Here is a 27706-nt window from a genome sequence, read left to right as displayed (position 1 = left end):
ATAATAATAATAATACTGCGGCACACAGGCAGCGGCGCTCTCTCACACTGCAGCTGCTCTGCATTTCTATTCTCTTATTCTACCTGTACACTTATATAAGGAATGAAAATGTTCTAACCTGCTGAGGTGGTGGAATATCACACACACACACACACACACACACACACACACACACACACACACACACACAGATCTTAAACATTAGAGCCTGCAGAAGAGAATTACAGTGAGAACATTGGGTTTTAAACAAACAGACAGACAAACAAACAAACAAACAAACAACCACACATACACAAATAAATACCAAAAACAAGCAAAAATAATAAATATTTAAACAAACAAACAAATACATAACTAAACAAATAATTACATAAATAAACAAATTCACGAACAAATAAATAGCTAAACAAACAAACAAATATATTTAAAGAACAAAAAAGAGAACTGCACAGCTACTGGCTAATATTTAATATATCCTACTTTATATTTCATAAATGAATAAATAAACATAAAAAAATAACCTAGTGTGAATAAATAAACAAGCAAGCAAATAAATAATCTAGTCTAGAAAGAAAGAAAGAAAGAAAGAAAGAAAGGTGTACATATGATTAATACACTTTAACATGTACACATTTCATCATCCGAGCGAACTTTAAAACCTGAAGCTGTTGAATGATATTAATGAGTCTGAACTGCTGCTCCATTTACTCTGTTTCTTTCAGTAATAATCCCACAGAAGCTGTATATTTATAAACTGATTGAATGTGAAGCGGAGACTTTAATTTTGTCATTTCTGTCTCTGTCACGCGCCTCAAAGCCAACTGCCGGATCTAAATTCAAACTAATCTGTAACCTAAACCTTTATACTTACACATGTGTCCTCAGTTATTAATATAACCATATATACCGATGTTTATGCTCCAATTTTTATAATAAGTACGTGTATATATTATATATATTTAAATTTTCTGATTGATATTTTGATCAGGCAGATAGAAGGACGACCTGTAGCGGTAAAGGGCCTTTCAGTGAGAATCAGTGCTTCCGGGTTCAAATTTGAAACGAAAACACGCCAGTTACAGTTGATTGGGGATTTCTGCACCCGATTTATTATCTAACAGTAAATTAAGAGATAAAGAGCCATGTTTATGTCAACGGGAGAGCGAGCTCCGAGTTTTACAGGCTTTACATTAATCACGGTGAGTTTCAACAAAAATAAAGACGCGTACTGTACTTTCTCACACTGCAAGTCACTGTGCAGTGGAATGGTGTGCTGGTGTAATGGTGGTGTATTGGGGATGTAATGGTGTTTAGCCCACTGTGTTGGTGTGTAATGGTGGTGTAATTGTGGTGTAGTGGTGTAATGGTGATGTAATGGTGTAGTGGTGGTGTAATGGTGGTGTAATGGTGATGTAATGGTGGTGTAGTGGTGATGTAATGGTGGTGTAATGGTGTGCTGGTGTAATGGGGATGTAATGGTGTTTAGCCCACTGTGTTGGTGTGTAATGGTGGTGTAATGGGGATGTAATGGGGATTTAATGGGGATGTAATGGTGTTTAGCCCACTGTGTTGGTGTGTAATGGTGGTGTGGTGGTGTAATGGTGGTGTAATGGGGATGTAATGGGGATGTAATGGTGTTTAGCCCACTGTGTTGGTGTGTAATGGTTTTGTAATGGTGGTGTAGTGGTGTATTGGTGGTGTATTGGTGGTGTAGTGGTGGTGTAATGGTGGTGTAGTGGTGTAATGGTGATGTAGTGGTGATGTAATGGTGGTGTAATGGTGTGCTGGTGTAATGGTGTTTAGCCCACTGTGTTGGTGTATAATGGTGGTGTAATGGGGATGTAATGGTGTTTAGCCCACTGTGTTGGTGTGTAATGGTGGTGTGGTGGTGTAATGGTGGTGTAATGATGTGCTGGTGTACTGATGTAATGGTGATGTAATGGGGATTTAATGTGGATGTAATGGTGTTTAGCCCACTGTGTTGGTGTGTAATGGTTTTGTAATGGTGATGTAATGGTGTAGTGGTGGTGTAATGGTGATGTAATGGTGATGTAATGGTGGTGTAGTGGTGATGTAATGGTGGTGTAATGGTGTGCTGGTGTAATGGGGATGTAATGGTGTTTAGCCCACTGTGTTGGTGTGTAATGGTGGTGTAATGGGAATTTAATGGGGATGTAATGGTGTTTAGCCCACTGTGTTGGTGTGTAATGGTTTTGTAATGGTGGTGTAGTGGTGTAATGGTGATGTAATGGTGGTGTGGTGGTGTAATGGTGGTGTAATGGTGTGGTGGTGTAATGGTGGTGTAGTGGTGTAATGGTTTTGTAATGGTGGTGTAGTGGTGTAATGGTGATGTAATGGTGGTGTGGTGGTGTAATGGTGGTGGTGGTGGTGTAATGGTGATGTAATGATGGTGTGGTGGTGTAATTGTGGTTTAATGGTGGTGTAATGGTGGTGTAGTGGTGTGGTGGTGTAATGGTGGTGTAGTGGTGTAATGGTTTTGTAATGGTGGTGTAGTGGTGTAATGGTGATGTAATGGTGGTGGTGGTGTAATGGTGTGGTGGTGTAATGGTGATGTAATGATGGTGTGGTGGTGTAATTGTGGTTTAATGGTGGTGTAATGGTAGTGTAGTGGTGTAATGGTGGTGTAGTGGTGTAATGGTGGTGTAGTGGTGTAATGGTGATGTAATGGTGGTGTGGTGGTGTAATGGTGGTGTGGTGGTGTAGTGGTGTAATGGTGGTGTAGTGGTGTAATGGTGATGTAATGGTGGTGTGGTGGTGTAATGGTGATGTAATTGTGGTGTGGTGGTGTGGTGGTGTAATTGTGGTGTGATGGTGTGGTGTTGTGGTGGTGTAATGGTGGTGTGGTGGTGTAATGGTGATGTAATGGTGGTATAATTGTGGTGTGATGGTGTGGTGGTGTAATGGTGATGTAATGGTGTGGTGGTGTAGTGGTGTAATGGTGATGTAATGGTGATGTAATGGTGGTATAATTGTGGTGTGATGGTGTGGTGGTGTAATGGTGATGTAATGGTGTGGTGGTGTAGTGGTGTAATGGTGATGTAATGGTGGTATAATTGTGGTGTGATGGTGTGGTGATGTAATGGTGGTGTAATGGTGTGGTGGTGTAGTGGTGGTGTAATGGTGATGTAATTGTGGTGTAATTGTGGTGTAATGGTGATGTAATGGTGGTGTAATGGTGTGGTGGTGTAATGGTGATGTAATGGTGGTGTAATTGTGGTGTGGTGGTGTGGTGGTGTAATGGTGATGTAATGGTGGTGTAGTGGTGTAATGGTGATGGTGTGGTGGTGTAATGGTGATGTAATTGTGGTGTAATGGTGATGTAATGGTGGTGTGGTGATGTAATGGTGGTGCAATGGTGATGTAGTGGTGGTGCAATGGTGGTGTAGCGGTGTAATGGTGACGCAGTTGTAATTGTTTTTCAGCCGGCGGTGTCGGTGGGGAATGTGGGACAGCTGGCTGCAGATCTAATCATCTCCACGCTGGACATGGTGAGAGTCGGACACTTCCACACGGACTGTCTGATCCCCATGGCGGGGAATAATCCCTACAGCAGCGGCGAGGAGGACGCGGCTCTGCTCAGCACTAACGCTGAAGGTCAGATCACATCACTCACAAACAGCAGAGACGTCAGGGAGGTCACAGGGCCGGTCTTTCCAGGGGACAGCAGGAAGTGGACGGGAATAGAATACAGCGGAATCTCCTGAAAGCCGGGGAATTGAAAATAAAACAGAATGAAATGAAATAGAAGACGATACAGAAGGGTGCAACAGCGTGGCTGTCCGCTACATAATCACTCCATGCAACAGGAAACATACGTTTCCATAGTTACCCATGAGGTATTCTGTGCCCTAGGTAGTGCACTTATGTATCAAATAGGGAGCTGTTTGGGACGGCGCACCTCTTAAGTGCTTTATATAGGGTTTAAATGAATGCCACTACACCCTAGTTAGTGCACTAGCTGCTCATTAGAGAGTCATTTAGGATAGAGCTCATGGAATAACACTTATACAGCCTATGTAGTGCACTTATGCAGCCTAAACTGGATTACCCGCACTACCTGGGGCACTCCATCACGTATGCACTGATATCTATGTAGTGTGCACTACATTGTGGCTAGAGTTCTCTATTAACCCTGTAAGTACACTACATAGGGTGTGAAATAACGTCTTCCAGTGTGCTCCTAACACCCTGTTACCTAGTGCAGTAAAATAAGGTGCTGCGTAACTGTAATAGTACGATTCCAGTGATTATGAAGTGCACTGCGTAGTGTCCTGAGTGTTTATTAATCATTCCTGAACACTACACGCTTCAGCACGAGAACAGGAGCAGACGGTACAGTATTGTGTCCCCTGTGTAGTGCACGTGTATAGGGACTAGAAGCCACTTGGGACTCGTCCCCATTGTGTGTAGTGTTTTCCGGTGTAATCCGGGTGAATATGGAATCACCGCGTGTGAATGTGTTTTTCTCCTCTGTAGTGTACTGTCGCGGGGATTTGCAGTTGGCCGTGCTGCAGATACGGACGCCCATTTTACCGGTCAGTCTCGTCCCCTCACTGACACCCAGTACGCTGCCGTTTCTATAGTAACCGCTCACTCACGGTGGACGGTCCGCGTGAACGGGTTAAAAACCTGCGTAGTTGTTGATACGGTGACTTTTCTGCAAGGAGACGTGTGTTTGTTTAACGTGTATGGAAGGAGTCTCCAGTGTCAGTGCTGCGTAACAGTCAGGACAGAGGAGGTTACGCTTCTTCACGGTGTCTCTGTAACGTGACAAACTGCGTTTTTAAAAAAACATTAACAGAGAGAGGGAATAGAGAGAGAGAAGAGAGAGAATAGAGAGAGAGAATATAGAGAGGGAATAGAGAGAGAAGAGAGAGAATAGAGAGAGGGAATAGAGAGAGAAGAGAGAGAATAGAGAGAGAGGGAATAGAGAGAGGGAATAGAGAGAGAGAGGGAATAGAGAGAGGGAATAGAGAGAGAGGGAATAGAGAGAGAGGGAATAGAGAGATAGGGAATAGAGAGAATAGAGAGAGAGGGAATAGAGAGAGGGAATAGAGAGAGAGGGAATAGAGAGAGAGGGAATAGAGAGATAGGGAATAGAGAGAATAGAGAGAGAGGGAATAGAGAGAGGGAATAGAGAGAGAGAGGGAATAGAGAGAGAGAGAGGGAAGAGAGGGAATAGAGAGAGAAAGAAGAGAGAGAGAGGGAATAGAGAGAGAAGAGAGAGAGAATAGAGAGAGAATAGAGAGAGAATAGAGAGGGAATAGAGAGAGGGAATAGAGAGAGGGAATAGAGAGAGGGAATAGAGAGAGGGAATAGAGAGAGAGAGGGAATAGAGAGAGGGAATAGAGAGGGAATAGAGAGAGGGAATAGAGAGAGGGAATAGAGAGAATAGAGAGAGAATAGACAGAGAATAGAGAGAGAATAGAGAGGGAATAGAGAGAGGGAAGAGAGAGGGAATAGAGAGAGGGAATAGAGAGAGAGAGGGAATAGAGAGAGGGAATAGAGAGAGAGAAGAGAGAGAATAGAGAGAGAATAGAGAGGGAATAGAGAGAGGGAAGAGAGAGGGAATAGAGAGAGGGAATAGAGAGAGAATAGAGAGAGAATAGAGAGAGAATAGAGAGGGAATAGAGAGAGGGAAGAGAGAGGGAATAGAGAGAGAGGGAATAGAGAGGGAATAGAGAGAGAGGGAATAGAGAGAGAGAGAAGAGAGAGAGAGAAGAGAGAGAATAGAGAGAGAATAGAGAGAGAATAGAGAGAGAATAGAGAGAGAATAGAGAGGGAATAGAGAGAGGGGAGAGAGAGAGGGAATAGAGAGAGAATAGAGAGAGAATAGAGAGAGAATAGAGAGGGAATAGAGAGAGAATAGAGAGAGAATAGAGAGGGAATAGAGAGAGGGAAGAGAGAGGGAATAGAGAGAGGGAATAGAGAGAGAATAGAGAGAGAATAGAGAGAGAATAGAGAGGGAATAGAGAGAGGGAAGAGAGAGGGAATAGAGAGAGAGGGAATAGAGAGGGAATAGAGAGAGAGGGAATAGAGAGAGAGAGAAGAGAGAGAGAGAAGAGAGAGAATAGAGAGAGAATAGAGAGAGAATAGAGAGAGAATAGAGAGGGAATAGAGAGAGGGGAGAGAGAGAGGGAATAGAGAGAGAATAGAGAGAGAATAGAGAGAGAATAGAGAGGGAATAGAGAGAGGGAAGAGAGAGGGAATAGAGAGAGAGAGGGAATAGAGAGAGGGAATAGAGAGAGAGAAGAGAGAGAATAGAGAGAGGGAATAGAGAGATAGAGAATAGAGAGGGAAGAGAGAGGGAATAGAGAGAGGGAATAGAGAGAGGGAATAGAGAGAATAGAGAGAGGGAATAGAGAGAGAATAGAGAGAGAATAGAGAGAGAATAGAGAGGGAATAGATAGAGAGAGGGAATAGAGAGAGAGAGGGAATAGAGAGAGGGAATAGAGAGAGGGAATAGAGAGAGAGAAGAGAGAGAATAGAGAGGGAATAGAGAGAGGGAAGAGAGAGGGAATAGAGAGAGGGAATAGAGAGAGAATAGAGAGAGAATAGAGAGAGAATAGAGAGGGAATAGAGAGAGGGAAGAGAGAGGGAATAGAGAGAGAGGGAATAGAGAGGGAATAGAGAGAGAGGGAATAGAGAGAGAGAAGAGAGAGAGAGAAGAGAGAGAGAGAAGAGAGAGAATAGAGAGAGAATAGAGAGAGAATAGAGAGAGAATAGAGAGAGAATAGAGAGGGAATAGAGAGAGGGGAGAGAGAGAGGGAATAGAGAGAGAAGAGAGAGAGAATAGAGAGAGAATAGAGAGGGAATAGAGAGAGGGAAGAGAGAGGGAATAGAGAGAGAGAGGGAATAGAGAGAGGGAATAGAGAGAGAGAAGAGAGAGAATAGAGAGAGGGAATAGAGAGATAGAGAATAGAGAGGGAAGAGAGAGGGAATAGAGAGAGGGAATAGAGAGAATAGAGAGAGGGAATAGAGAGAGAATAGAGAGGGAATAGAGAGAGAGAGGGAATAGAGAGAGAGGGAATAGAGAGAGAGAAGAGAGAGAGAATAGAGAGAGAATAGAGAGGGAATAGAGAGGGAAGAGAGAGGGAATAGAGAGAGAGAGGGAATAGAGAGAGGGAATAGAGAGAGAGAAGAGAGAGAGAATAGAGAGAGAATAGAGAGAGAATAGAGAGGGAATAGAGAGAGGGAAGAGAGAGGGAATAGAGAGAGGGAATAGAGAGAGAGAGGGAATAGAGAGAGGGAATAGAGAGAGAGAAGAGAGAGAATAGAGAGAGGGAATAGAGAGATAGGGAATAGAGAGAATAGAGAGAGGGAATAGAGAGAGAATAGACAGAGAATAGAGAGAGAATAGAGAGGGAATAGAGAGAGGGAAGAGAGAGGGAATAGAGAGAGGGAATAGAGAGAGAATAGAGAGGGAATAGAGAGAGGGAAGAGAGAGAGGGAATAGAGAGAGAGAGGGAATAGAGAGAGGGAATAGAGAGAATAGAGAGAGAATAGAGAGGGAATAGAGAGAGAATAGAGAGGGAATAGAGAGAGGGAAGAGAGAGGGAATAGAGAGAGGGAATAGAGAGAATAGAGAGAGGGAATAGAGAGAGAATAGAGAGGGAAGAGAGAGGGAATAGAGAGAGAGAGGGAATAGAGAGAGAGGGAATAGAGAGAGAGAAGAGAGAGAGAGAAGAGAGAGAATAGAGAGGGAATAGAGAGAGGGAAGAGAGAGGGAATAGAGAGAGGGAATAGAGAGAGAGAAGAGAGAGTATAGAGAGGGAATAGAGAGATAGGGAATAGAGAGAATAGAGAGAGAGAATAGAGAGAGAGGGAATAGAGAGAGAGAATAGAGAGAGAAGAGAGAGGGAATAGAGAGAGGGAATAGAGAGGGAATAGAGAGGGAGAATAGAGAGAGAGGAAAGAGAGAGAATAGAGAGAGGGAAGAGAGAGAGGGAATAGAGAGAGAGGGAAGTAACTCGTTTCATGGAGCATTAAATGTGTGTAAATTTCACATTCAGACGCAGGATGGGGTGGGAGTGGGCGGGGCAGAAATCATTTCTTGACTGCTGATTGGCTGAAATGGCAGCGACTGAATCTGTGCTTGTTTGTTTATATTTAAATCTGAATTGAACTTAAACCGTAACACAAACTGGACTGAATTCCATGCTTAATAAAATAAATACAGAATAAAAGTCTCTGAACCGGGCTTTATTTTGACACTTCTGTTCCAGACGAAGACGAAATCTTTCCGTAAGACTCTGCTGTCCTGGATTAAGACCAGCGGGTTTTCCAGGACGGTGCTGCTGTCCAGCTGCCACGCCCACCACCGAGACGACCAGCAGCTCCTCACGTACAAACCAACGTCCATTTAAATATATTTCTGTTTAAGCATGGTCTAGTATATCTGTTTATAACATGGGTTCCCTGGTGGTTGTTTTTCTTGTTGTTGTGATAACGCAGCTCTCCTCTGAGATACCTGCTCACTCCGGCTCTGCAGGGGGACACGGAGGGGACGCTGCAGAGGCTGGGATGGAGGGAGATGGAGAGAGTGAGCGCTTTCCCTGGAGTTACTGATTCAGACAGACAACGTCTCTACATCCCGGGAGGAGGAGTCACTAAAGCTCTCTACAACAGCGGGTACTGACGTACATCACCGTGAGGACGAGGAGGATCAGAGTGATGAGGATCAGAGCTTTACAAATATAAACGTTTCATTCTGTCTCTCTCTCCGTTTAGTTGTGTGTAACTCTGCTGTCTGTCTCTCTCTCTATTTCTACTGATCTGTTTATCTGTCTGTCGGTGGTTCTGTCTCATTCGCCATCTATTCATCTGTTTATCTGGCTGTAGGTGTCTGTCTCTCTCTATCCCTCTTTCTGTCCATGTATCTCTGTCTATATATCTAATTTTCTCTGCCTTTTTGTCCCTTTGTGTCTCTCACTCTGTCTGTTTACCAGTTTGTCTATCTGTCCATCTTCTCTACATGTATTTCTGTCTGTCTCTCTCTCTCTGTCACTCTATCTAGTGATTCAGTGTGCAGTAAAAGTTGAATTTGACAAAGTAGTGTGACCGAGTAGCTGAAACTGAAGTGTGTGTGTGTGTGTGTGTGTGTGTGTGTGTGTGCTTCAGCTGCAGTGAGAACATGTCCATGGCGGTGCTGCTGCTGTTCTGCTCTGAGGGAGACAACATCCCCGATGCCTTCACGCTCGTCAATCACCTGAACGACTGGCTCCACCTGCTGGACAAACCGGTCAGTGACAGTGTGTGTGTGTATTTATATCTTATGTATATATATACATATGATTAGCAAATTTTAAAAAATAGTTTAGTAAAACATTTAATAATCTTGTGTGCAGAGGCAGAATGTCACTGTATTGAATCATTTCTCAGCTTTTGTGTCAGTTCATTAGAGATGATGATGTTTCCTGCCTCAGGTTCAGGGCTCTGTCCCGTGGAGAATCCCGTCCTCCTGGAGGCTGCTGTTTGGAAGCGGTGTTCCTCCCATGATCTTCTGAACTCCACCGAGACACAGGAGACAACGTTAATGACGGGACACGTTTCTGAAACGTCTGGACTGGGCGTGTGTGTGTGTGTCACTTCATGTCGTTCAGAAAGCTGTCAGAAACAACCTGATTATTCTTCCTCATCACCACCACACGTATCCCATAAATCAGTTCGAGGACGTGTTGTGGTTTTAAATTTGTGATCCCGGCACACGCCTAGTCTTGATATTGAGGAAAAATAACGTCATTAAATACAGCCATAAACACACCTGCAACCCTCGGCCAAATTCTATCGTCTTTAAAATGTTCATTACGGTAAAATGTCTGATTCTCATTAAACAAAGACTTTTGTGAAATTTTTGTTCGCTGTCTGTTGTAAAGGTCTAGATTTACACACACACACAAACACACACACACACAGAAAGTCTTACAAATACTCGAGTTCTACAAGTTTCAAGGTTTTATTTGAGATGAATGACGGAAGGAGGTGTGGATTAGTTTTCTCTAACTGCAGCTCTGACAGTAGTGCAGCTTTATGTTAATGTGCTCGCTCTAATACAGTAACAGCTCGTTCACAGGCACGTGTGCGGAAGGAGTCTCCAGTGTCAGTGCTTTGAAACAGGCGATGTAACTAAGATGCCTCTGGTGGTTCCGTGGGGCAAAAAGATCAGTGTTTTCTCTCCTTCCAAAACCGCGAGTCATGGACTGAGTAACAGTCAGTTGTGGAAGGTGACGTGCTGGAAGCAGGAGAAATGGGCGAGTGTAAGGATCTGAGAGAGTTTAACACGGGCCAGCTTGTGACGTCTAGACGTCTGGATCAGAGCGTCTCCAGAACAGCAGGTGTTGTGGGGTGTTCCCGGTGTGCAGGGGTTAGTACCTACCAAAAGTTCTCCGAGGAAGGAGAACCGGAGAACCTGCGACAGGGACATGGACGCTCAAGGCTCACTGCTGTGCGTGAGGAGAGAAGGCTAGTCCGTCTGGTCCGATCTCACGGAAGATCTACTGCAGCACAAACTGCTGAAGAAGTTCATGCTGGTTCTGATAGAAAGGAGTCGGAACACACAGCGTCACAGCTTGCTGCGTGTGGATCTGTGTAGCTGCAGAGCGATCAGAGCGCCCATGCTGACCCCCTGTACACCTGCGAAACACCTACAATGGGCACGTGAGCATCGGAACTGGACCATGGAGCAGTGGAAGAAGGTGTCCTGGTCTGATGAATCCCGTTTTCTTTTACATCATGTGGAGGAGACGGCACCAGGATGCACTATGGGAAGAAGGTGAGCTGGTGGAGGGAGTGTGATGCTCTGGGCGATGTTCTGCTAGGAAACCCCGAGTCCTGCCTTCACGTGGATGTTACTTTGACGCGTAGCACCTACCTAAACACTGCTCCAGACCGAGTTCACCCCTTCATGGTGACGGTGTTCTCTAATATCAGTGTCCTCTCTCAGCAGGATAACGCTCCCTCACACACTGCAGAAACTGTTCAGGAACGGTTTGAGGAACACGACAGAGTTCGAGGTGTTGACTCGGTCTCCGGATTCCCCAGATCTCGGTCCGATCCGGCGTCCGTGGGACGTTCTGGACAAACGAGTCCGATCCACAGAGACCCCGCCTCACAACTTACAGGACTTACAGGATCTGCTGCTGCCGTCTCGGTGTCAGATCCCACAGCGCACCGTCAGAGGTCTGGTGGAGTCCACGCCTCGACGCCTCACAGCTGTTTTCGTGGCGCAACGGGAGGAGGACCTACGAGATTTTTCTGCACGTTCCAGCAGACACGCTGACTTCCTGTTCTTGTGGTGACCCTGCAGCTCTCGTGTTCGCTGTAAAGCTAAAAATATCACTGATACGGGAAGCCATGCCACATGAGATCAGATGACATCATACATCAATCTGTGAGGCTGTTCTAAATTCCAAAATCTCTCTCTAAACTCCATTAAATTCACTTTCAAAAACATCACACATCGGTGCATCATGTTGACCGTTTGAACACTAATTTAAAAAAAGATTTAAATGCATATTTAAATGCATATTACATATATAAATGCAAAAACATAAACCTGTAGTCACTGCACTGATGGGTCTGAAGCGGCCACGTGTCACCTGATGTCGGGAAAGAGCTCTAACGTTATAGCGTATTTATATTGTGCAGAAGATAAAAGAAGTATTAATCTGTAGACGGATCTAAGTGGAGCTGCAGGCTACGCGCGCGACGTGGGGAGCGGATATAGAGAACGATTAGAATTTATTAAAGCAAGGTCAATGAAAAGAAAACCTTTGTTAGTAAATAAATAAATGAAGTAATCTAAAACAATAACACTGATGAAATGATTTTTAGAAATGTACTTTTTTAGAGCTGATGTGATTTAACACGTGTAACTGATTTGATACAAACTCATTAATATTCAAATGTATTCAAATGTAAAATGTTTAAATTTAAATGTGATTTTTAAACTAACAGTACTAGAGACGTGTGTGTGTGTGTGTGTGTGTGCGTGTGCTGATATAAATATTGAGATGGTTTTTGGTGCAATAATAAGACAAAATGAACACACTCATTTGCATATTCATACTCATTTGCATACCCCACACCCCGTTCAGTAACACTCTGCCGAGACGTTTATTCTCTAAAAAATAAAAATAAAAAAAAGGAAAGCAAGACGTGAGCGCAGGCCACTGATACACAAACTCCACAATGCAGCGTGGTTTTATTTCACTAAAGAGGAAATGCTTAAGACTCTCACGGTTTTCTGTTGTTCCTCAGTAACACGGACACGTCGTCTTATCAAAAATACTCGCGTTTAATTCCGCCGTACCGAAGTAGCTCTAAAAGCGCGGCAGGTCTCGGGCGCGAGCGCATCGTCAGTCAGCTCCGGTATAAAAAAATAATAGAGATTTTCAGAAACAACGCCCAAAAACATCCATCGTCCAATAAAAAAATACAAGGTTACAAATCGGTGAAGCGTAAAGAACTACAACGTCAGCGTCTGTGGAAATCCGAGTAAAATAAAAAAATAGATATAATAATTAGAATTGAGACCAAGATCAAAGCCGCGGCAGCGCGCTCGAGTCCGGCGCTGCCCTGCTGGTGTGTGTGTGTGTGTGTGTGTGTGTGTGTGTGGGTATGAGGACACACTCGCTCCTCAGAGTCCATGCTGTAAACAGTGTACAGGAGTATTATGGTCTGGAGATCCCTGCTGTGGTCGCCGAGGCGTTAGGTATCGCTGGTCGTTCTCGCTCTGGAAACACAAATGGAAATAAAACTTTAGATTTATACGACTTATAGTGACTTTCATTTTATTTTAGAAATAAAAAAACAACAACGAAATAGAAAAGCTGGCGACGTCCTCAAGCGAAACGTTTTTTTTTTTTTTTTTGCCGTTGCGAGGCTCATGTAGCGAATAAATAATGTTAGCTGACAGCCACCAGTTTAGCGAGGTGCAAACTGCAGGCCTAAAACAACAAGAGACCAGGATTTCTCATAAAACCACAGAAACTGAATTATGTAAACTATATATATTTCTTCTAAAAGTATAAGCTCCGCCTTCAGGCCATGCCCCCTACCAGAGTGTGGAGAAGTGAATCAGCTTTGAGATTGTTTTTCCTCTCTGTGAAGTGTGTTTTTAGGTTTTACAGAAACCATGCTAATCTGGAGGCCTTACACGTCCGTTACACGTCCGTTACACGTCCGTTACCTGTTAGCAATATCAGCCTCGCAGTTACGCGACTCAAACAATAAACTTAGCTGATCATCTCCACTGTGATCGAGGGATAAAATGGAGGCTCCGGAACCAGCAACAGAAGCTTCAACCCCATTTAAACACATTCTCATGTTTAAACGTGCGATAGGCAATATATTCTTCCTAATAACTAGTTCAGATAACCAGAAAATACGTAGAACACGATTCAAATATTAGATCTGTTTATTAGAGATCGACAGATATTGATTTTTTATAACCGATACCGAATATTTGTATGTTTATGCGCCTGATGACCGACGTGCAGAGCCGGTATTTATTTATCGTTTTTGACACAGTGATGACGACGTCGCTGAACTGAACAAACCGCTTTATTTAGAACCATTTGATCAATTTCACCTCCTCCTCCTCGCAGAGAAAACAAAACAACTCTTACTTCTACACCAATAAATAAACGGGTCTGAAAGAGTGCACACATTTTTAGACAAGTGCACTGTTACGGATATCAGGATATAAAATTAAAGGATATAAAAATAGTTACAAAGAAATATAAAAATAATACAAATAATAAGAATTTTTTTTTTTTTTTTTTTTTTTTTTTAAAAGTGCAATTCTCACGTTTATCGGCGGATCCGATATTACAAAACTGATATCCGGTTATGGAAAAACGCTTAAATATCGGGAAAACCGATTATGGGTCGATCTCTATAGTTTATGCAAGTGTGGATGATGTGACCAAGTGCTCGTCAGTTATTTTATAGCCACACCCCTAATGTCCCTTCACTCCGCCCCCATGTCAGTGTGTGGGGAAGAAACACGGTGGAACCCGTTACAGGAAAATGTTCCAGGACTTGAAGCCGAGTTACTGTTACCACACACAGGTGGATCATTTTCCCCTAACCGCACGTGCTTTACTGCTCTTACACCACAGCAATCTGCCAACCATTACAATTCTCACACGTATTTAAAAACACACAAACCACCAACGCAGCTCGTCACATTCCAGAGAAACCGCAAACAGGCGTGAGCTCCTCTGTCCCGCTGAAGAGGACAGTTTCCATGATAATATAACCCCTGAACGGGACACGCTTACGATCATTTCATCTACTTATTCGTTAACCGCACGTTACACGTACGTGACGCTCTGAAGCGTACGCCGTGACGTCGTTACCCATGTGAACCCGGATGATGCGCTAGCCTGTGAACGTGAGAGCAGTGATGGTCCAAAAAAAAAAAAAAAAGGCAAAGACAAACAAACAAAAATAGTAACAAAGCTGGAAAACACACGCATGCGTTCATCCTGTAGGGTCAGTAGTGAAAGAGTCACACGTCAGATTAGACACACAACACACTCCGCTAACGCTACCCTGCGTTCTCTTACCGCGAGATGCAGATATTCTACACGCTAATGCTTAGAAGAAGCAGATCGTGACTGTTAAAGAGCAACTCCGTGTTTTACAGAACAGTCTTAAATTCACCGTAAATGGTTTACTCTCATTTCAGTTCTGTTATTTTTATATCATCCATCGTCGTTAGACACGAGTCGAGGTCCATATACACGAGTGTACATGTTCAGGGGGCGGGGCTTATTTCCTTCACACGCTGTCCGAACACATGAACAGATACGAACATGGCGTTCAGGGGTTCAGTTCACGCTGCACAGGACTCTTACACCGAGGGGAAAGAAGTGTTCTGGCACTTCATTTCATTTTGATTTATTTTCATTTGTTATTTAGAGTTCATGTTTTCTTCAGTGATGTGTAAAGCCCCAGTACCGTTTGCGGAGATGCAGCTGCAGATCACGATGCTCCCACCGCCGTGCTTCACTGTACGCCGTGCTCTTTGGATCATATGGAACGTTCCGGTTTTCTAAATGCTTCTAGATGTGCATCTTCGTGGTTTTTTAAAAAAAATTCTTCTTCTTCTTTTTCTTTTTTTAAAAATTATTATTATTGTTCTTCCATGAACTTTCCCGCTGCACGTTATCCGCCCGGTCGTCCCGACAGGGACGTTTAAGGTCTCGAGAACCTCGGGAAGCTCCTTCAGCTTCACCGTGACTGCTACTTGCTGCGTGAACTCTTTCCAGTCCGACGGCGACGTCTTTTAAAAACAAGTTCGTATGTATAAATTTAAACATGTTTTTATGCGTATGAATACGTGCATACTTCTGAACGGTATGGCACTTGGACAGATTTTTGATGTTGCCATGACTACAGCACTTGGAAAGCACGCATACTAAACTGTAACGCTCATAACGGTATTTAACACGAACACCGCCGAGAACCGTGACCCTGGCACTCCGCCGCCTGGCACCAAGACTCTGCAAGCGCACAGCCAAAGGACGGACTCGCTACCGGCGCAGATACGGCGTGGTTTTGTCCGGAGATCGCACACCTCTACTACTAACAACATGGGGCGTATTCTTATGATTACAGACGTCATGGACAGTGATGCAAAAGGTGTTTGTTGTGGAGTTGCTCTTTAACCGCACGATAAGGTCACACCATGCTGCGTTTTACTGCTCCAAACACAAGCCGTGATTAGCGTGATGGGAATCAGCGTTACGCGCCACACGAGCAGCACGACACCACAACCTCAAACCTCGTGCCTAGTTTCCTCACATACACCCTGGAGCTCGTGCACAGGGGCCCGGGTGAGCCCAGGCTCGCGGCGCTGCCTCGGCCTCGGGCGGGACAGGGAGAGGGGTCAGAGTTCGCTTGGTCACGTACAGCAGATGCAGCCCAGGCTGTGTGAAAAGAGGCGCAACAGCAACACGGTCAGCTGGAAGAACTCGTCTCCTGAGCAGATAAGGTTTCAGAGGAGAAATCCCGCATGGGCGTGAAGGAGCAGGTGGGTGGAACTCTGATCCTCATCACTAAACGCTTAACCACAATCCACATTATCCAAATAACAGACATTACTGACTCGTCATGTCGTGTTCTCCTGGACCTGCACCAACTAAAAGTTAAAACTGGCTGCTCCCTTGACTAATTTCCAGCCCGAGTAAGGTGTTAGAATATATAACGGCCTCAGAAACACACACACAATCACGTCACAATACTACCGGTTGAACCCACTTCCATGTGGATTTAGAGCTGCATTATTAAGATGTTACTACTAGCCGGTTATTACACAGAAATATTACGAGAGCACCACTTAACGCCACTTTGGGGGTTTCCGCATGACGTTGCGGCGGTACGCTCGGAGCTCTCCAGGTCAAATCCCAGATGTAGAAGGTGTAATTATGAGTTCTGCGAGGACGTGAATTAAGAACGCAGCCAAGGCCTTCATTTTCACTCGTACTGCTCTACCTTCACACCAAAACACCTCCTTCCTTCCTGCAGCCCTCACTTCCTGCCACCATGAAATTAACGACTAGATGCCTGAAAAACGCCATGTCAATAAAAGAGTAGCAGCATCAGAGTCCGTAAATAAGTAAATAAATAAATAACTACTCTCTCGATTTCGGCCAATTATAACTAGACCAGAGTTTATGTTAGTGCTGGACTCAACATGGTGTGGATGAACAGAGGGATGCGCACACAAACTGAATGGGGCAAAAAAAAAAAAAATATATATATATATATATATATATATATATATATATATATATATATGTATATGTGTGTGTGTATATGTATATATATATAAAGAAAAACTGATTGCGCTTGAACAACGAAATTATGCATTTATGAATCGATGTTTATTTTCAGGAAGGGTGCCAATAATTCTGGAAGGCACCATGTATTGTGAGCTTCACCTTTTCCTTTTCTTCTCCGTCTCATTTGTTCTGGGCTTCAGCTGCTTCTGAGGAGTTTTCTGAGCAGAAATGGAGATCTTCTCATCTCTCGGTCTCTTGCGTGCGCTGGAACAGAGGAGAGAACAGAGGAAGAGAGAACAGAGAGAAGAGAGGTAGAGATGAAAGCAACATTAAATAAATGAAGCTGTGTAAGAGGGTGTGTGAGAGAAGGTGTGAGAGGGTGTGTGAGAGAGAGGGTGAGACAGCATGAGAGAGGTATGTAAGAGAAAGGTGAGAGAGAGGGTGAGAGAGAGAGAGGGGGTGAGAGAGTGAGAGAGAGTGTGAGAGAGAGTGTGAGAGAGAGGGGATGAGAGAGAGTGTGAGAGGGAGTGAGAGGTATGTAAGAGAGAGTGTGAGAGGGTGTGAGAGAGAGAGGGGATGAGAGAGAGTGTGAGAGGTATGTAAGAGAGAGTGTGAGAGGGTGTGAGAGAGAGAGGGGGTGAGAGAGAGTGTGAGAGGGAGGGAGAGGTATGTAAGAGAGAGTGTGAGAGAGGGTGTGAGAGAGGGAGTGTGAGGGTGTGAGAGAGAGGGTGAGAGAGAGTGTGAGAGGGATGTAAGAGAGAGTGTGAGAGAGGGAGTGTGAGGGTGTGAGAGAGAGTGTGAGAGAGTGTGAGAGAGATGTAAGAGGTGAGAGAGGGGGTGAGAGAGAGGGTGTGAGAGAGGGAGTGAGAGGTATGTAAGAGAGAGGTATGTAAGAGAGAGTGAGAGAGAGGGTGTGTGAGAGAGGGTGAGAGGTATGTAAGAGAGAGTGTGAGAGAGGGTGTGAGAGAGGGAGTTTGAGAGGGTGTGAGAGAGAGGGTGAGAGAGAGTGTGAGAGGGATGTAAGAGAGAGTGTGAGAGAGGGAGTGTGAGGGTGTGAGAGAGAGTGTGAGAGAGTGTGAGAGAGATGTAAGAGAGGTGAGAGAGGGGGTGAGAGAGAGGGTGTGAGAGAGTGTGAGAGAGAGGGAGTGAGAGGTATGTAAGAGAGAGGTATGTAAGAGAGAGTGAGAGAGAGGGGGTGAGAGAGAGGGTGTGAGAGAGTGTGAGAGAGAGGGAGTGAGAGGTATGTAAGAGAGAGGTATGTAAGAGAGAGTGAGAGAGAGGGTGTGTGAGAGAGGGTGAGAGGTATGTAAGAGAGACTGAGAGAGAGGGTGAGAGAGAGAGAGGGTGTGTGTGGGGGGCTGGAGGGGGTGGGGGGTGTAGACAGAAGGAGACGCTCACTTCGCTGTGCACGTGTCTCCGTCAGCTTCTCGTTCGTCTTTTGTGGGTTTTTTCGCTCCCTCCGTTTCCCCCGTGTCGTCTGCTCGTGGTTTACGGCTGCCGTTATGGCGCTCTGAGGGACATTTGGGTGGCGACGGAGAGTCGGACACACACACCTGATCCTCTCTGGAGAGCTCCTGCCACCGTTTCTGACACACACACACACACACACACACACACACACACAATACACTGGTTATCCATCCAGTCCATCTCTGTTTCTCTTCGTCTGTCCACCCATTTCTTCATCCAACAATATAACTGCCTCTATATCGTCCGTCTATCTGTCTGTCTGTCTGCGCTTCTATCTGTCTGTCTGCGCTTCTGTTGGACTTGCCTGTCTGTCCATCTGTCCTTCCGTCTGTCTTGTTACCCACCAGTCAGTCCATCTCTGTATGGATTTTTCTTCTCTTCATCAATCTACCCATTCTCCGTCCGTCTGTCCATCCAGTGACTTCATTAAGTGCCGAGTTCTCTTCTCACCTGTACTGATGAATCTCCCATGATGCACTTGGCTCCCTCCAGCACGGCCATGTAGGAGAAGCGGAGCTGGTCAGGAGTCTGAATCAGACCCATCCTGTACCTCCTCATGTCCAGCAGCACCTTCTTAATGTCCACAGAGGACGGGTCTTTCCTTTTGTCCATCTGTGGGAACAGGACAGTCCTGTTTATAACAATCTCTCACTCTCACACACAGACACACACACACTCCTCACCAGTACGAGACAGGTGTCGACGAGGGAGAAGGTTCCGGATCGTCCGATCCCCGCGCTGCAGTGCACCACCGCCGGCCCGTGATCCGCCCCTAACGACCCCGACTCGCGCACCTTAAACAGGAAGTTGAGGAAGGACGCCGGGGATTCTGGGACACCAAAGTCAGGCCATGTGGTGTAATGAAAGTGGTAGAGCTCCCTCTTCTCCCCTGTCTGAAAAGTTCACACACACACACACACACACACACACACACACACACACACACACAGCCATTTACACACAGCCTGGAAGTGTTTGATTTCCATCTTCATGAAGAATGATTGGAGGATGCTCTCTGAAGCTCACGTTGGCGTTCTGCAGCTCCAGTAAGCGCGTGGTGTAGTAAGACTTAACGTCCTCGGATAGCAGCTTCACAACAAAGCGCGTGTCCAGAAACGCCATCTCGTGCTCCTCCTGCGTGGGCCAGTACTGCGCACACTTCTCCTGCAGGGGAGATTACACCAACGCTTACTTACTCATTTTACTCATCAAACGGAGAGGAAACGCGACGTACACAATCCTCTCTAGCTCAGAAATGAGTCCGTTATACGCGTTTAACAGCAAACAAACAAATCCAACGTCTTCCTTCTGTGTCCGTGATATTTAATAACGTTCTCCCCCCGAATCCAAAGCTTCCTCTTCCTCCACTCTGGCGTCAGGGAGAAGAAGAAAGAGTGCCATTCGATAAAATCAACTGAACCTCTCGAGTACCAGGAGTTTTCAGCAGACGGAAAACACAAACAAAAACTAAAACCAGCAACAAAAAAAAAAAAAAAAGACTCGGAATTTTCTCTGTATATATGTATTTAACAATAAAGAAAAACAATCGTTTAAACAAATGTTATGTCTTCCACGCAAGCCTCAGCACAACAAGAATAAAACAAAAATACTTTTTAAAAATCAAAAGGTTCTTAAAAAAAAAAAAGTTTACGCTACCAGAGAAATGTAAAATGATCACAGGGCTGGGAGATATACCGATACAACCTCGACATGGCGACAACATCCATACAACCTCGAGATCACGATATGACGTATTAAAAGTATCGTCAATCTCAGTGTGACGGGTTTTTTGGTTTATTTTACTACCGTTTTGTTAGTTAAATTATCGTAGGATCATAGAAATAGTATCGCGATATGACATTTGTGTCATATCACAAAGCCCTAAATTATTATTATTATAAAATTCTTGAATATTTACAAGACATAAAGGTCATTTCAGTAAATGAAAAAAAAAAAAAAAAAATACTGTGCACCGTGTTATACACTAATGTAAACTAACTGAAATATTAAACGTAAAGACAAAACTTTACTGAACGCATTAAAGCTGCGTTCTTTGTATAGCAGGATTTAAAAAATAAATAAATAAATAAATAAATAAATTTTCCCCCAAAATGATGAAATCCCAATAGAATGTAAAACACAATGTGTTCCACGTTTATTTATTACGAACAGAATATCTGGTTCTTTTACCTTTAGTACACACACTAAACAGAAAACACAAGGCCAAAATAAAAAAACAAAACAAATGCTTTTACTAAAAGAAAACACTAAGTGTTAGTGGTTAAAATAATTATAATAAAAACCCACAAGCAGATCAGTCTTTCTTTATCTTTGAGGTTTTCTGAATTGTACGCAAACAAGCCGAATTTTCACTTTATTTCATCTTCTCTCTGAAGAAGCTGGAGTAATGAGAGAGAGAGAGAGAGAGAGAGAGAGAGAGAGAGAGAGAGAATTCTCCATGCGAGTGTAGTAATGTGGTCAGAGGAGGATGTTTTGGCAGGTGGTTCTTCCTGCAGGGTTTTTGTGTTCTTGGTGGTGTTCAGTTTCAGTTTCTAGGACAGCAGGTTGTTATTGTAGACAGGTCCGAGTGTGAGACTGAGACCATCACTCGTCACCCCGTGTGAGACTGAGACGAGCGCAGGGCAAGGAGTGTGGGGTTTTAAACGTGTTAAAGGAGAGGTGTAGTAGAGCGTGTGGGGTTTTAAACGTGTTAAAGGAGAGGTGTAGTAACGTAGAAAACACTGAGGGGAACACGTTATTAAATCTGAAGCATCAGCATTCATGACACAACGTTCTGGAGATTTTATTTTTTACCCTCTGTGGTCTAATCTCTTAAATCTCCATCAGATAAATAATCCGATCACAGCGTGAGAACATTATCGAGTCGACCAGCTTGTGAGGGACACAAACTAATGCCATGTGACACCATTCTGTACATTTTCACTAGAAAGATGACTGAGAATGGATTTAGAGAAGAACTCTATAAGTTCCTGGGAAGGTTCTATAGTTCCTGGGAAGGTTCTAGAGTTCCTGGGAAGGGAAACTGTAATGCTACAGCACACGAAGACATTCCATACAGTCAGGCTTCTATCTCCATGGTAACAGTTTGGGGAAGAACCACACGTGTTTTGATGTCCAGGGGTAAGATTAAAGCTGGACGTGAAATGCGCGAGTGTAGAATTAACACCTGTCGCACCTTCTAGGCGTCCGAGACGAAATCTTACGCCTAGTTAGACGCGGGCTTTCGAGCGTGAAAGAGTAACGAGAGAGCGAGACAGTCCCCTGGATACATGTACCACCCCAATTCCTAAAAAGTTGGGACGCTGTGTGAAACGTGAGTAAAAACAGAATGCAATGATCTGCGAATCTTAAACACACGTGTGTTATTCACAACAGAACACAGAAAACACATCGAATATATGGCTGCAACACAACTCAAAAAAGTTGGGACGGTGGCAACAAAAGGCTTCCGTCGTCCGGCACAAGATATTGTGTTTCATTTATCATTTTATGTAGAACGTTAGCAAAGATATACGACATTTGGAAGCGGAGTAGTCTTTAAAGGTGGTGATATGTGTTGGGTATCGGATGGGTGTTGACTCACACTCGGGGTTTCAGTATCAATAAACATATGAAAGTGACACCACGCCTTCTCTAACAGCGGTATTACTGAGGGTCACTCTGAGTGGGGCCCGTGCCACACAAACTACTCATTAACATGTAAATATATTCGCATACAGAACTTTACCACAGAAACCCGAGCGAGTGTGGGCGGACGGGACGGATCCACGCTCACAGCGTCAACGAGAAAACAATAAAACTATTGGCACCCTTAGTAAATATGAGCGAAGGCAGCTGTGAAAAACTGTCTTTACAAAAATACTTAAAAAAAAAAAAAAAAAAAAAAAAAAAAAAAAAAAGTCGTCTTTACGAAGGGTGCCAATATCAGTGGAGGGAAGTGTACAAAGAGAGATTTTTATTAGATTGATCCTTGATGTTTATTATAACTGCAGTGTAAGTGATGACATCAGAAGGACGAGTTTAACTCGTGTTTGTACGTGGTTCCTGGAAATCTTTTTAAGTGCTTCAGTGTTGACAAAAAGAAAAAACAAAATATCGGCTGACGTGCGACGTTTCACAATCGCTATCGGTAAAGAGAAAGTGGTACTGACCCGTCTCTACTTTTGTTTTCTCCTGGATCACATGACCGAGGCGCATCGTCATGTCTACATAAAACTGGCACAAAGTGAAAGTAACTGAGAAACATGAAACTTTCACACCCCATGCCCGTGCATTTCTGAGAATCCAGAAAGCCTTAGTTTATACGAACCGGCCCCATATCGCCATAGCAACGGCTCGAAAACAAACAGACGGAAACGTTACGGCTAAACTATTTAAATGATTATACTTCTGCATAAGGAGAACACTGGTTCATCATTATAAATATTACAGATTACCCCAGACAGGTGTGTGTGTGTGTGTGTGTGTGTGTGTGTGTGTGTGTGTGAGTGAGAGAGAGAGAGAGAGACTTACCGAGCCTTTCTCAATCACTCTGTTCAGCATGATGACGGCCTTCGTTTTCTGTTCCCAGATCATCAGCCAGAAATGACCACAAGTGTTTCTGAGAGGACCCTGAGGAGCAAACACACCCCTCCTCATCATCTTCATCATCATCATCAGTCACACACACTCAGAGGGAATTGTGTAGTACGTCTTCACAGATGAGTGACCTTATAAGAGTTCTTCATGGGTGCTTCACAAAATGGTGATCCAGATGTTCCATCACCACCGAAAAAAATAAGGACAAATATGACTACGGCTACTTTTTTTTTTTAAACCCAGATGTTCAAAAGCGCAGAGGCGAGTGCTACTTAATAATTAGCAGCGCCACCATTTGTTCTCCAACAAAACATACCGTAGCCCCGCCCACTCGCTTCTTATTGGCTCACAAGATCGAGGCTCATTCAAAAATAAACGTAGATAAACCTGTGTGAAGCAAAAATAACCGTCTCTCGCGCCCGCCGTTTCCTCACTCTCTTTCACGATCGTTTGACTGTTGTCAGGTCGTCATGGCAACGAGTCCAAAATCGTACATCCATCAACTAAACCGTAAACGCTAACTTAATCTCGGCTCAGTGTGTGTGTGTGTAATTAAAATGAAATACAGCAAAAAAGAAAACGTAACATGAGATACATTTATTAGTCAGGCAGCTCTCCATCCTCTATGCATACTGTGCAAAAGTATCCCCCCCCCCTCCGGGGTTCCTATAATATTACACTAATACACGTCATGCTGAAAGGCTGAAGACGTAAACGTAACACCGCACCTGGACCCAGAGCACGCACGCAACATGTTTTTATATAACCAGTTAATGTCTGGACGTAACGACAGCGACTTCCTCCATCTTCCCCTCAGCTGCAGTGGTGTGAGAGAGAGAGACGGTAAACACACTCGTGGTGACGCACCATGGTGGATCAAAACAGGGGGGACAAAACCTGATCGAGAGAATTCGGCGGCCAGCGAGAATAAATCTGCATACAGCACGTCTTAAAAAGCATCATGCAAATGTGTGGTCTAATCAGCGCTTTACACCTCCTACAGCTTCACCAGCCACACACACACTCTCACACACTCTCTCACACACTCTCTCACACACTCTCTCACACACTCTCTCACACACTCTCTCACACACTCTCTCACACACTCTCTCACACACTCTCTCACACACTCTCTCACACACACTCTCACACACACTCTCTCACACACTCTCTCACACACTCTCTCACACACTCTCTCACACACTCTCTCACACACTCTCTCACACACTCTCTCACACACTCTCTCACACACTCTCTCACACACTCTCTCACACACTCTCTCTCACACTCTCTCTCACACTCTCTCTCACACTCTCTCTCACACTCTCTCTCACACACTCTCTCACACACTCTCTCACACACTCTCTCTCACACTCTCTCTCTCACACTCTCTCTCACACTCTCTCTCACACTCTCTCTCACACTCTCTCTCACACTACTACTGTAACACTTATCACAGAGCAACTCTGCAGCTACTGACCATGGACTTATTTATAAAGTCATCATTTTAACTACAATACAACAACAACAACAACATCAACACTGCTGATATATTCAATAAACTTTATAATTTATAACCAGTATATACAGACAAGTATTTTCATTTATTCTAAGAGAGAGATTGTGTGTGAGTGTGTGTGTGTGAGAGAGAGAGCGTGTGTGTGTGAGAGAGCGTGTGTTAACCTGAGTTAGTATGTAGCTTCTTTGGGCTTCTTCCACGGGCACCATGCTTGCGTTGATGTAGTCGTTCTCCGAGCTCCCCAGCTTCACCCGGCTGTGATCAACTGCAGCGCGAAAACAAATCAGTTCATACACACACACACACACACACACACACACACACACACACACACACACACGCACGCGCACACACGCACGCGCACACACGCGCACGCACACACGCACGCACACGCACGCACGCACACACGCACGCGTCCTGACGAGGCACATGTAGATGTAGAAGTGGCAGCACTCGCGTCTCACTCACGATTGCCGTACGTTCTACCCTTTAGTTCTACCCTACTCAGCTCCACCAGTCAGTCATTTCTACATTTACATGTAATGATTCAGTCTCCAGGGGAGACGCGGACACGCCCGGAGTCACATGACTTCCAAACCTGACCGCGGACACGCCCGGAGTCACATGACTTCCAAACCTGACCGCGGACATGCACGTGCTTCATTACATACGCCGTCACGAATAAACAACTAACTCTTCATTCTTTCTATTGTTTTCTGTTCTGTATCCCTCTATCATTCTGCATCTATTCATGCTTTCGCGTGTTTTTATCTTTCCTTTCACTCGTCTTTCCTTGTTCCATCTTTTCTTTCACTGTGTCAGGTGTTTCTTCCGTCCTTTAATCCCCGTCACTTCCATCTGAACATCAACAGTTTTATTATTGAATATTTCATCCCTCCAGCACTCTCAGAGGAGTCACTTGTGAAAGAGTGTGTGTGTGTGTGTGTGTGTGTGTGTGTACTCACAGGGACTGACATCTCTGTATCTGTTACGGTTGCGGTTCTCGGGATACTTCGCCACTTTGAAAGAACATTCCTGAGACTGATTACGGATTTCCTACAGAGAAAAGAACAGTTTCATTTTACACGCTGTTACACCGTCACACTCATCCTGTCATGCTGTTACACTCGCCCCGTCACGCTGCTACACTAGCCCAGTCACGCTGTTACACCATCACACTCATCCTGTCATGCTGTTACACTCGCCCAGTCACGCTGTTACACCATCACACTCGTCCCGTCACGCTGTTACACAGTCACACTCGTCCCGTCACGCCGTCACACTCATCCTGTCACGCTGTTACACCGTCACACTCATCCTGTCACGCTGTTACACTCGCTCAGTCACGCTGTTACACCGTCACACTTGTCTCGTCACGCTGTTACGCCGTCATGCTGTCACGCTCGTCCCATCATGCTGTTACACTCATCTGGGATCTGTTACATTACAGCAATGTTTTGTCCATCATTAAGGACGTCATAGCAAACTCATTTATTCCATTTTGAAGTTACACCATTCTCATCAGGGTCGTGTCCCAAACTTTCGCATTTGCTAGAAACGAAGTCAAAAAAACAAACAAACCCACACACACACACGACACAAAGGAACAATTCAGACAGGATAACATGTCCACATTGTTCCCACATAGATCTGAATTACAGCTTTAACCATGCGTGACCCTTAACTGTGTGGCATTTATGATCCACAGCATCTACAACAGCAATAATTATAATAATAGTGTAAGAAATGGTGACATGTAAATATAAAGAATGAGAGCGTGCGCGTGCGAGAGAGAGAGAGAGCTAATCAGAATAATGTTCATGTTTAATCAGACCCAGTGCTTCCAGCAGACTGTTTTCCAGTCATTCACTACATGTCTGTTGTATTTAGCAGAATCTCCCCCTACACTCCGCCGCTGACCTTCCTGACAGACTCATCCCACACTCACGCCTGGTGAGGGACGACTTTCCCAGAAAGCCTTAATAACACTTTCAGGAAATGGCATGTACCAACAAGTGTCCCTTTTGTTTTCCTTTCCTTCACTGAATCAGCAAATTAGCAACTGCAAATAATCAGCGGAACACACAGCAAGCTATAAGGAACCAAAACTGCCCACTAAACTCTTTTTAACATTAGGTTTCACACTGCTGTTTTAATTTAATTTTAGTGTCAGTGTGGAGATCTCTAATCATCATCATCATCAGTGCTGAGATTATAAACTGACTTTTACAGCACTGGTTGAGAGTGATGGGTATTCCGGATCTTTTAAGCGAGTCAGATTATTCGAAAGAAGAGCCGACTCCCAAACGGTTCATTTCCATCACTGGCAAAATTCGCCATATTTTGACCAGCGATTGCTCTTCTTTGTCTGAGACTGTTCCATGAAATCTTACGCCACCGTTTAATTAAGAACACAACATTAATTTGCGTTGTGTTTTACAAAATACATTTAAATAAGTTTAAAGTGCGCAGTATTGATGTGCAATAACAAACACAGTCCTTCGTTAAGATTTATTTCTGTTTATCCTAAAAGTCGACATTAAATTACACCGAAAGATTAAACTGTAAAAAAAGAAAAGAAAAGAAAATACAAATAAATTTTAAAAAGCGGCTCCCATAACGGCTCGAGTCGATTCTCAACGTTCACCTGAAAGAGTCGACTCCTTTTGCTAACGGCGCGTCGCTGGTGTGTGCGCACGCGCAGATCACAGCTACACATTTCGACGCCGTTCTAAAGCCCAACTGTCATGTTAATGTGAGAAGTGAAGCCGTGGCTAGGCTGCGAGTCAGTTAAACACGACACATATGGTTTTAAAAGGTTTAAAAATGGACTCCGTCCACACAGAAAGCCTTCAAGACGGATTAGCAAACAGCTTTACGGCGGGCTAACTAGCTAGCCTAGCCGGCTAACTTACTAAGTAGAGGTTCTGCCACCGGCCTTCTGAATCCATGTCCTCCAATTCGTGGTCCATTTTCCCCTTCCTTCCCTCTGCGGGACTTCTGTCAGTTATCTTGGTGGATTTTTAGTAAAAAATAAACATTATTATACAAAATAGTCACTCATGTTTTCAGCCATGGGCTTGGAAAACAAACGTATCCAAGTTGACATCTGTGCTGAAAAAGCGACGGCGTTGCAGAGTTTTGCCTAACGCAGACTTTAGCGAAGATCCACAAACATTAAACGCGCACCACTTCCGGGAAACGATGAGCTTTAGATCAGCGTACGGTGCTCGTCAATGCGCATGCGCAAGTGTGTTTAAACTAGAGATCTGCGCACGCGCAGTTGAAGAGGTCCTTCAGGCTG

General features: G+C 44.4%; 2 protein-coding genes across 3 annotated transcripts; one reads left to right on the top strand and one right to left on the bottom strand.

Moving 5' to 3' along the window:
• Positions 1-1037: 1037 nt before the first annotated feature.
• On the top strand, positions 1038-9871 carry psmg2 (proteasome (prosome, macropain) assembly chaperone 2). Of its 2 annotated transcripts, none has more exons than XM_017453946.3 (7): positions 1038-1199; positions 3444-3615; positions 4498-4556; positions 8247-8365; positions 8476-8652; positions 9142-9262; positions 9447-9871. In XM_017453946.3, exons 1-7 carry the CDS (start codon positions 1143-1145, stop codon positions 9525-9527), a joined length of 786 nt encoding a protein of 261 aa, XP_017309435.1. In that variant the 5' UTR covers positions 1038-1142; the 3' UTR covers positions 9528-9871.
• A 2324-nt stretch (positions 9872-12195) lies between these two features.
• Positions 12196-27603, bottom strand: ptpn2b (protein tyrosine phosphatase non-receptor type 2b). Its single transcript, XM_017454929.3, has 10 exons — positions 27318-27603; positions 25368-25458; positions 24567-24667; positions 22818-22916; positions 19311-19448; positions 18968-19177; positions 18735-18896; positions 18213-18400; positions 16974-17078; positions 12196-12754 (listed from the first exon to the last, which is right to left on the bottom strand). The coding sequence occupies exons 1-10, from the start codon at positions 27372-27374 to the stop codon at positions 12730-12732; spliced, it is 1176 nt and encodes a 391-aa protein (XP_017310418.1). The 5' UTR covers positions 27375-27603; the 3' UTR covers positions 12196-12729.
• Positions 27604-27706: the final 103 nt, after the last annotated feature.

This window comes from Ictalurus punctatus, chromosome 24 (assembly GCF_001660625.3).
Source record: "Ictalurus punctatus breed USDA103 chromosome 24, Coco_2.0, whole genome shotgun sequence".
Lineage (NCBI taxonomy): Eukaryota > Metazoa > Chordata > Actinopteri > Siluriformes > Ictaluridae > Ictalurus > Ictalurus punctatus.
This window is presented reverse-complemented; position numbering and strand designations above follow the sequence as displayed.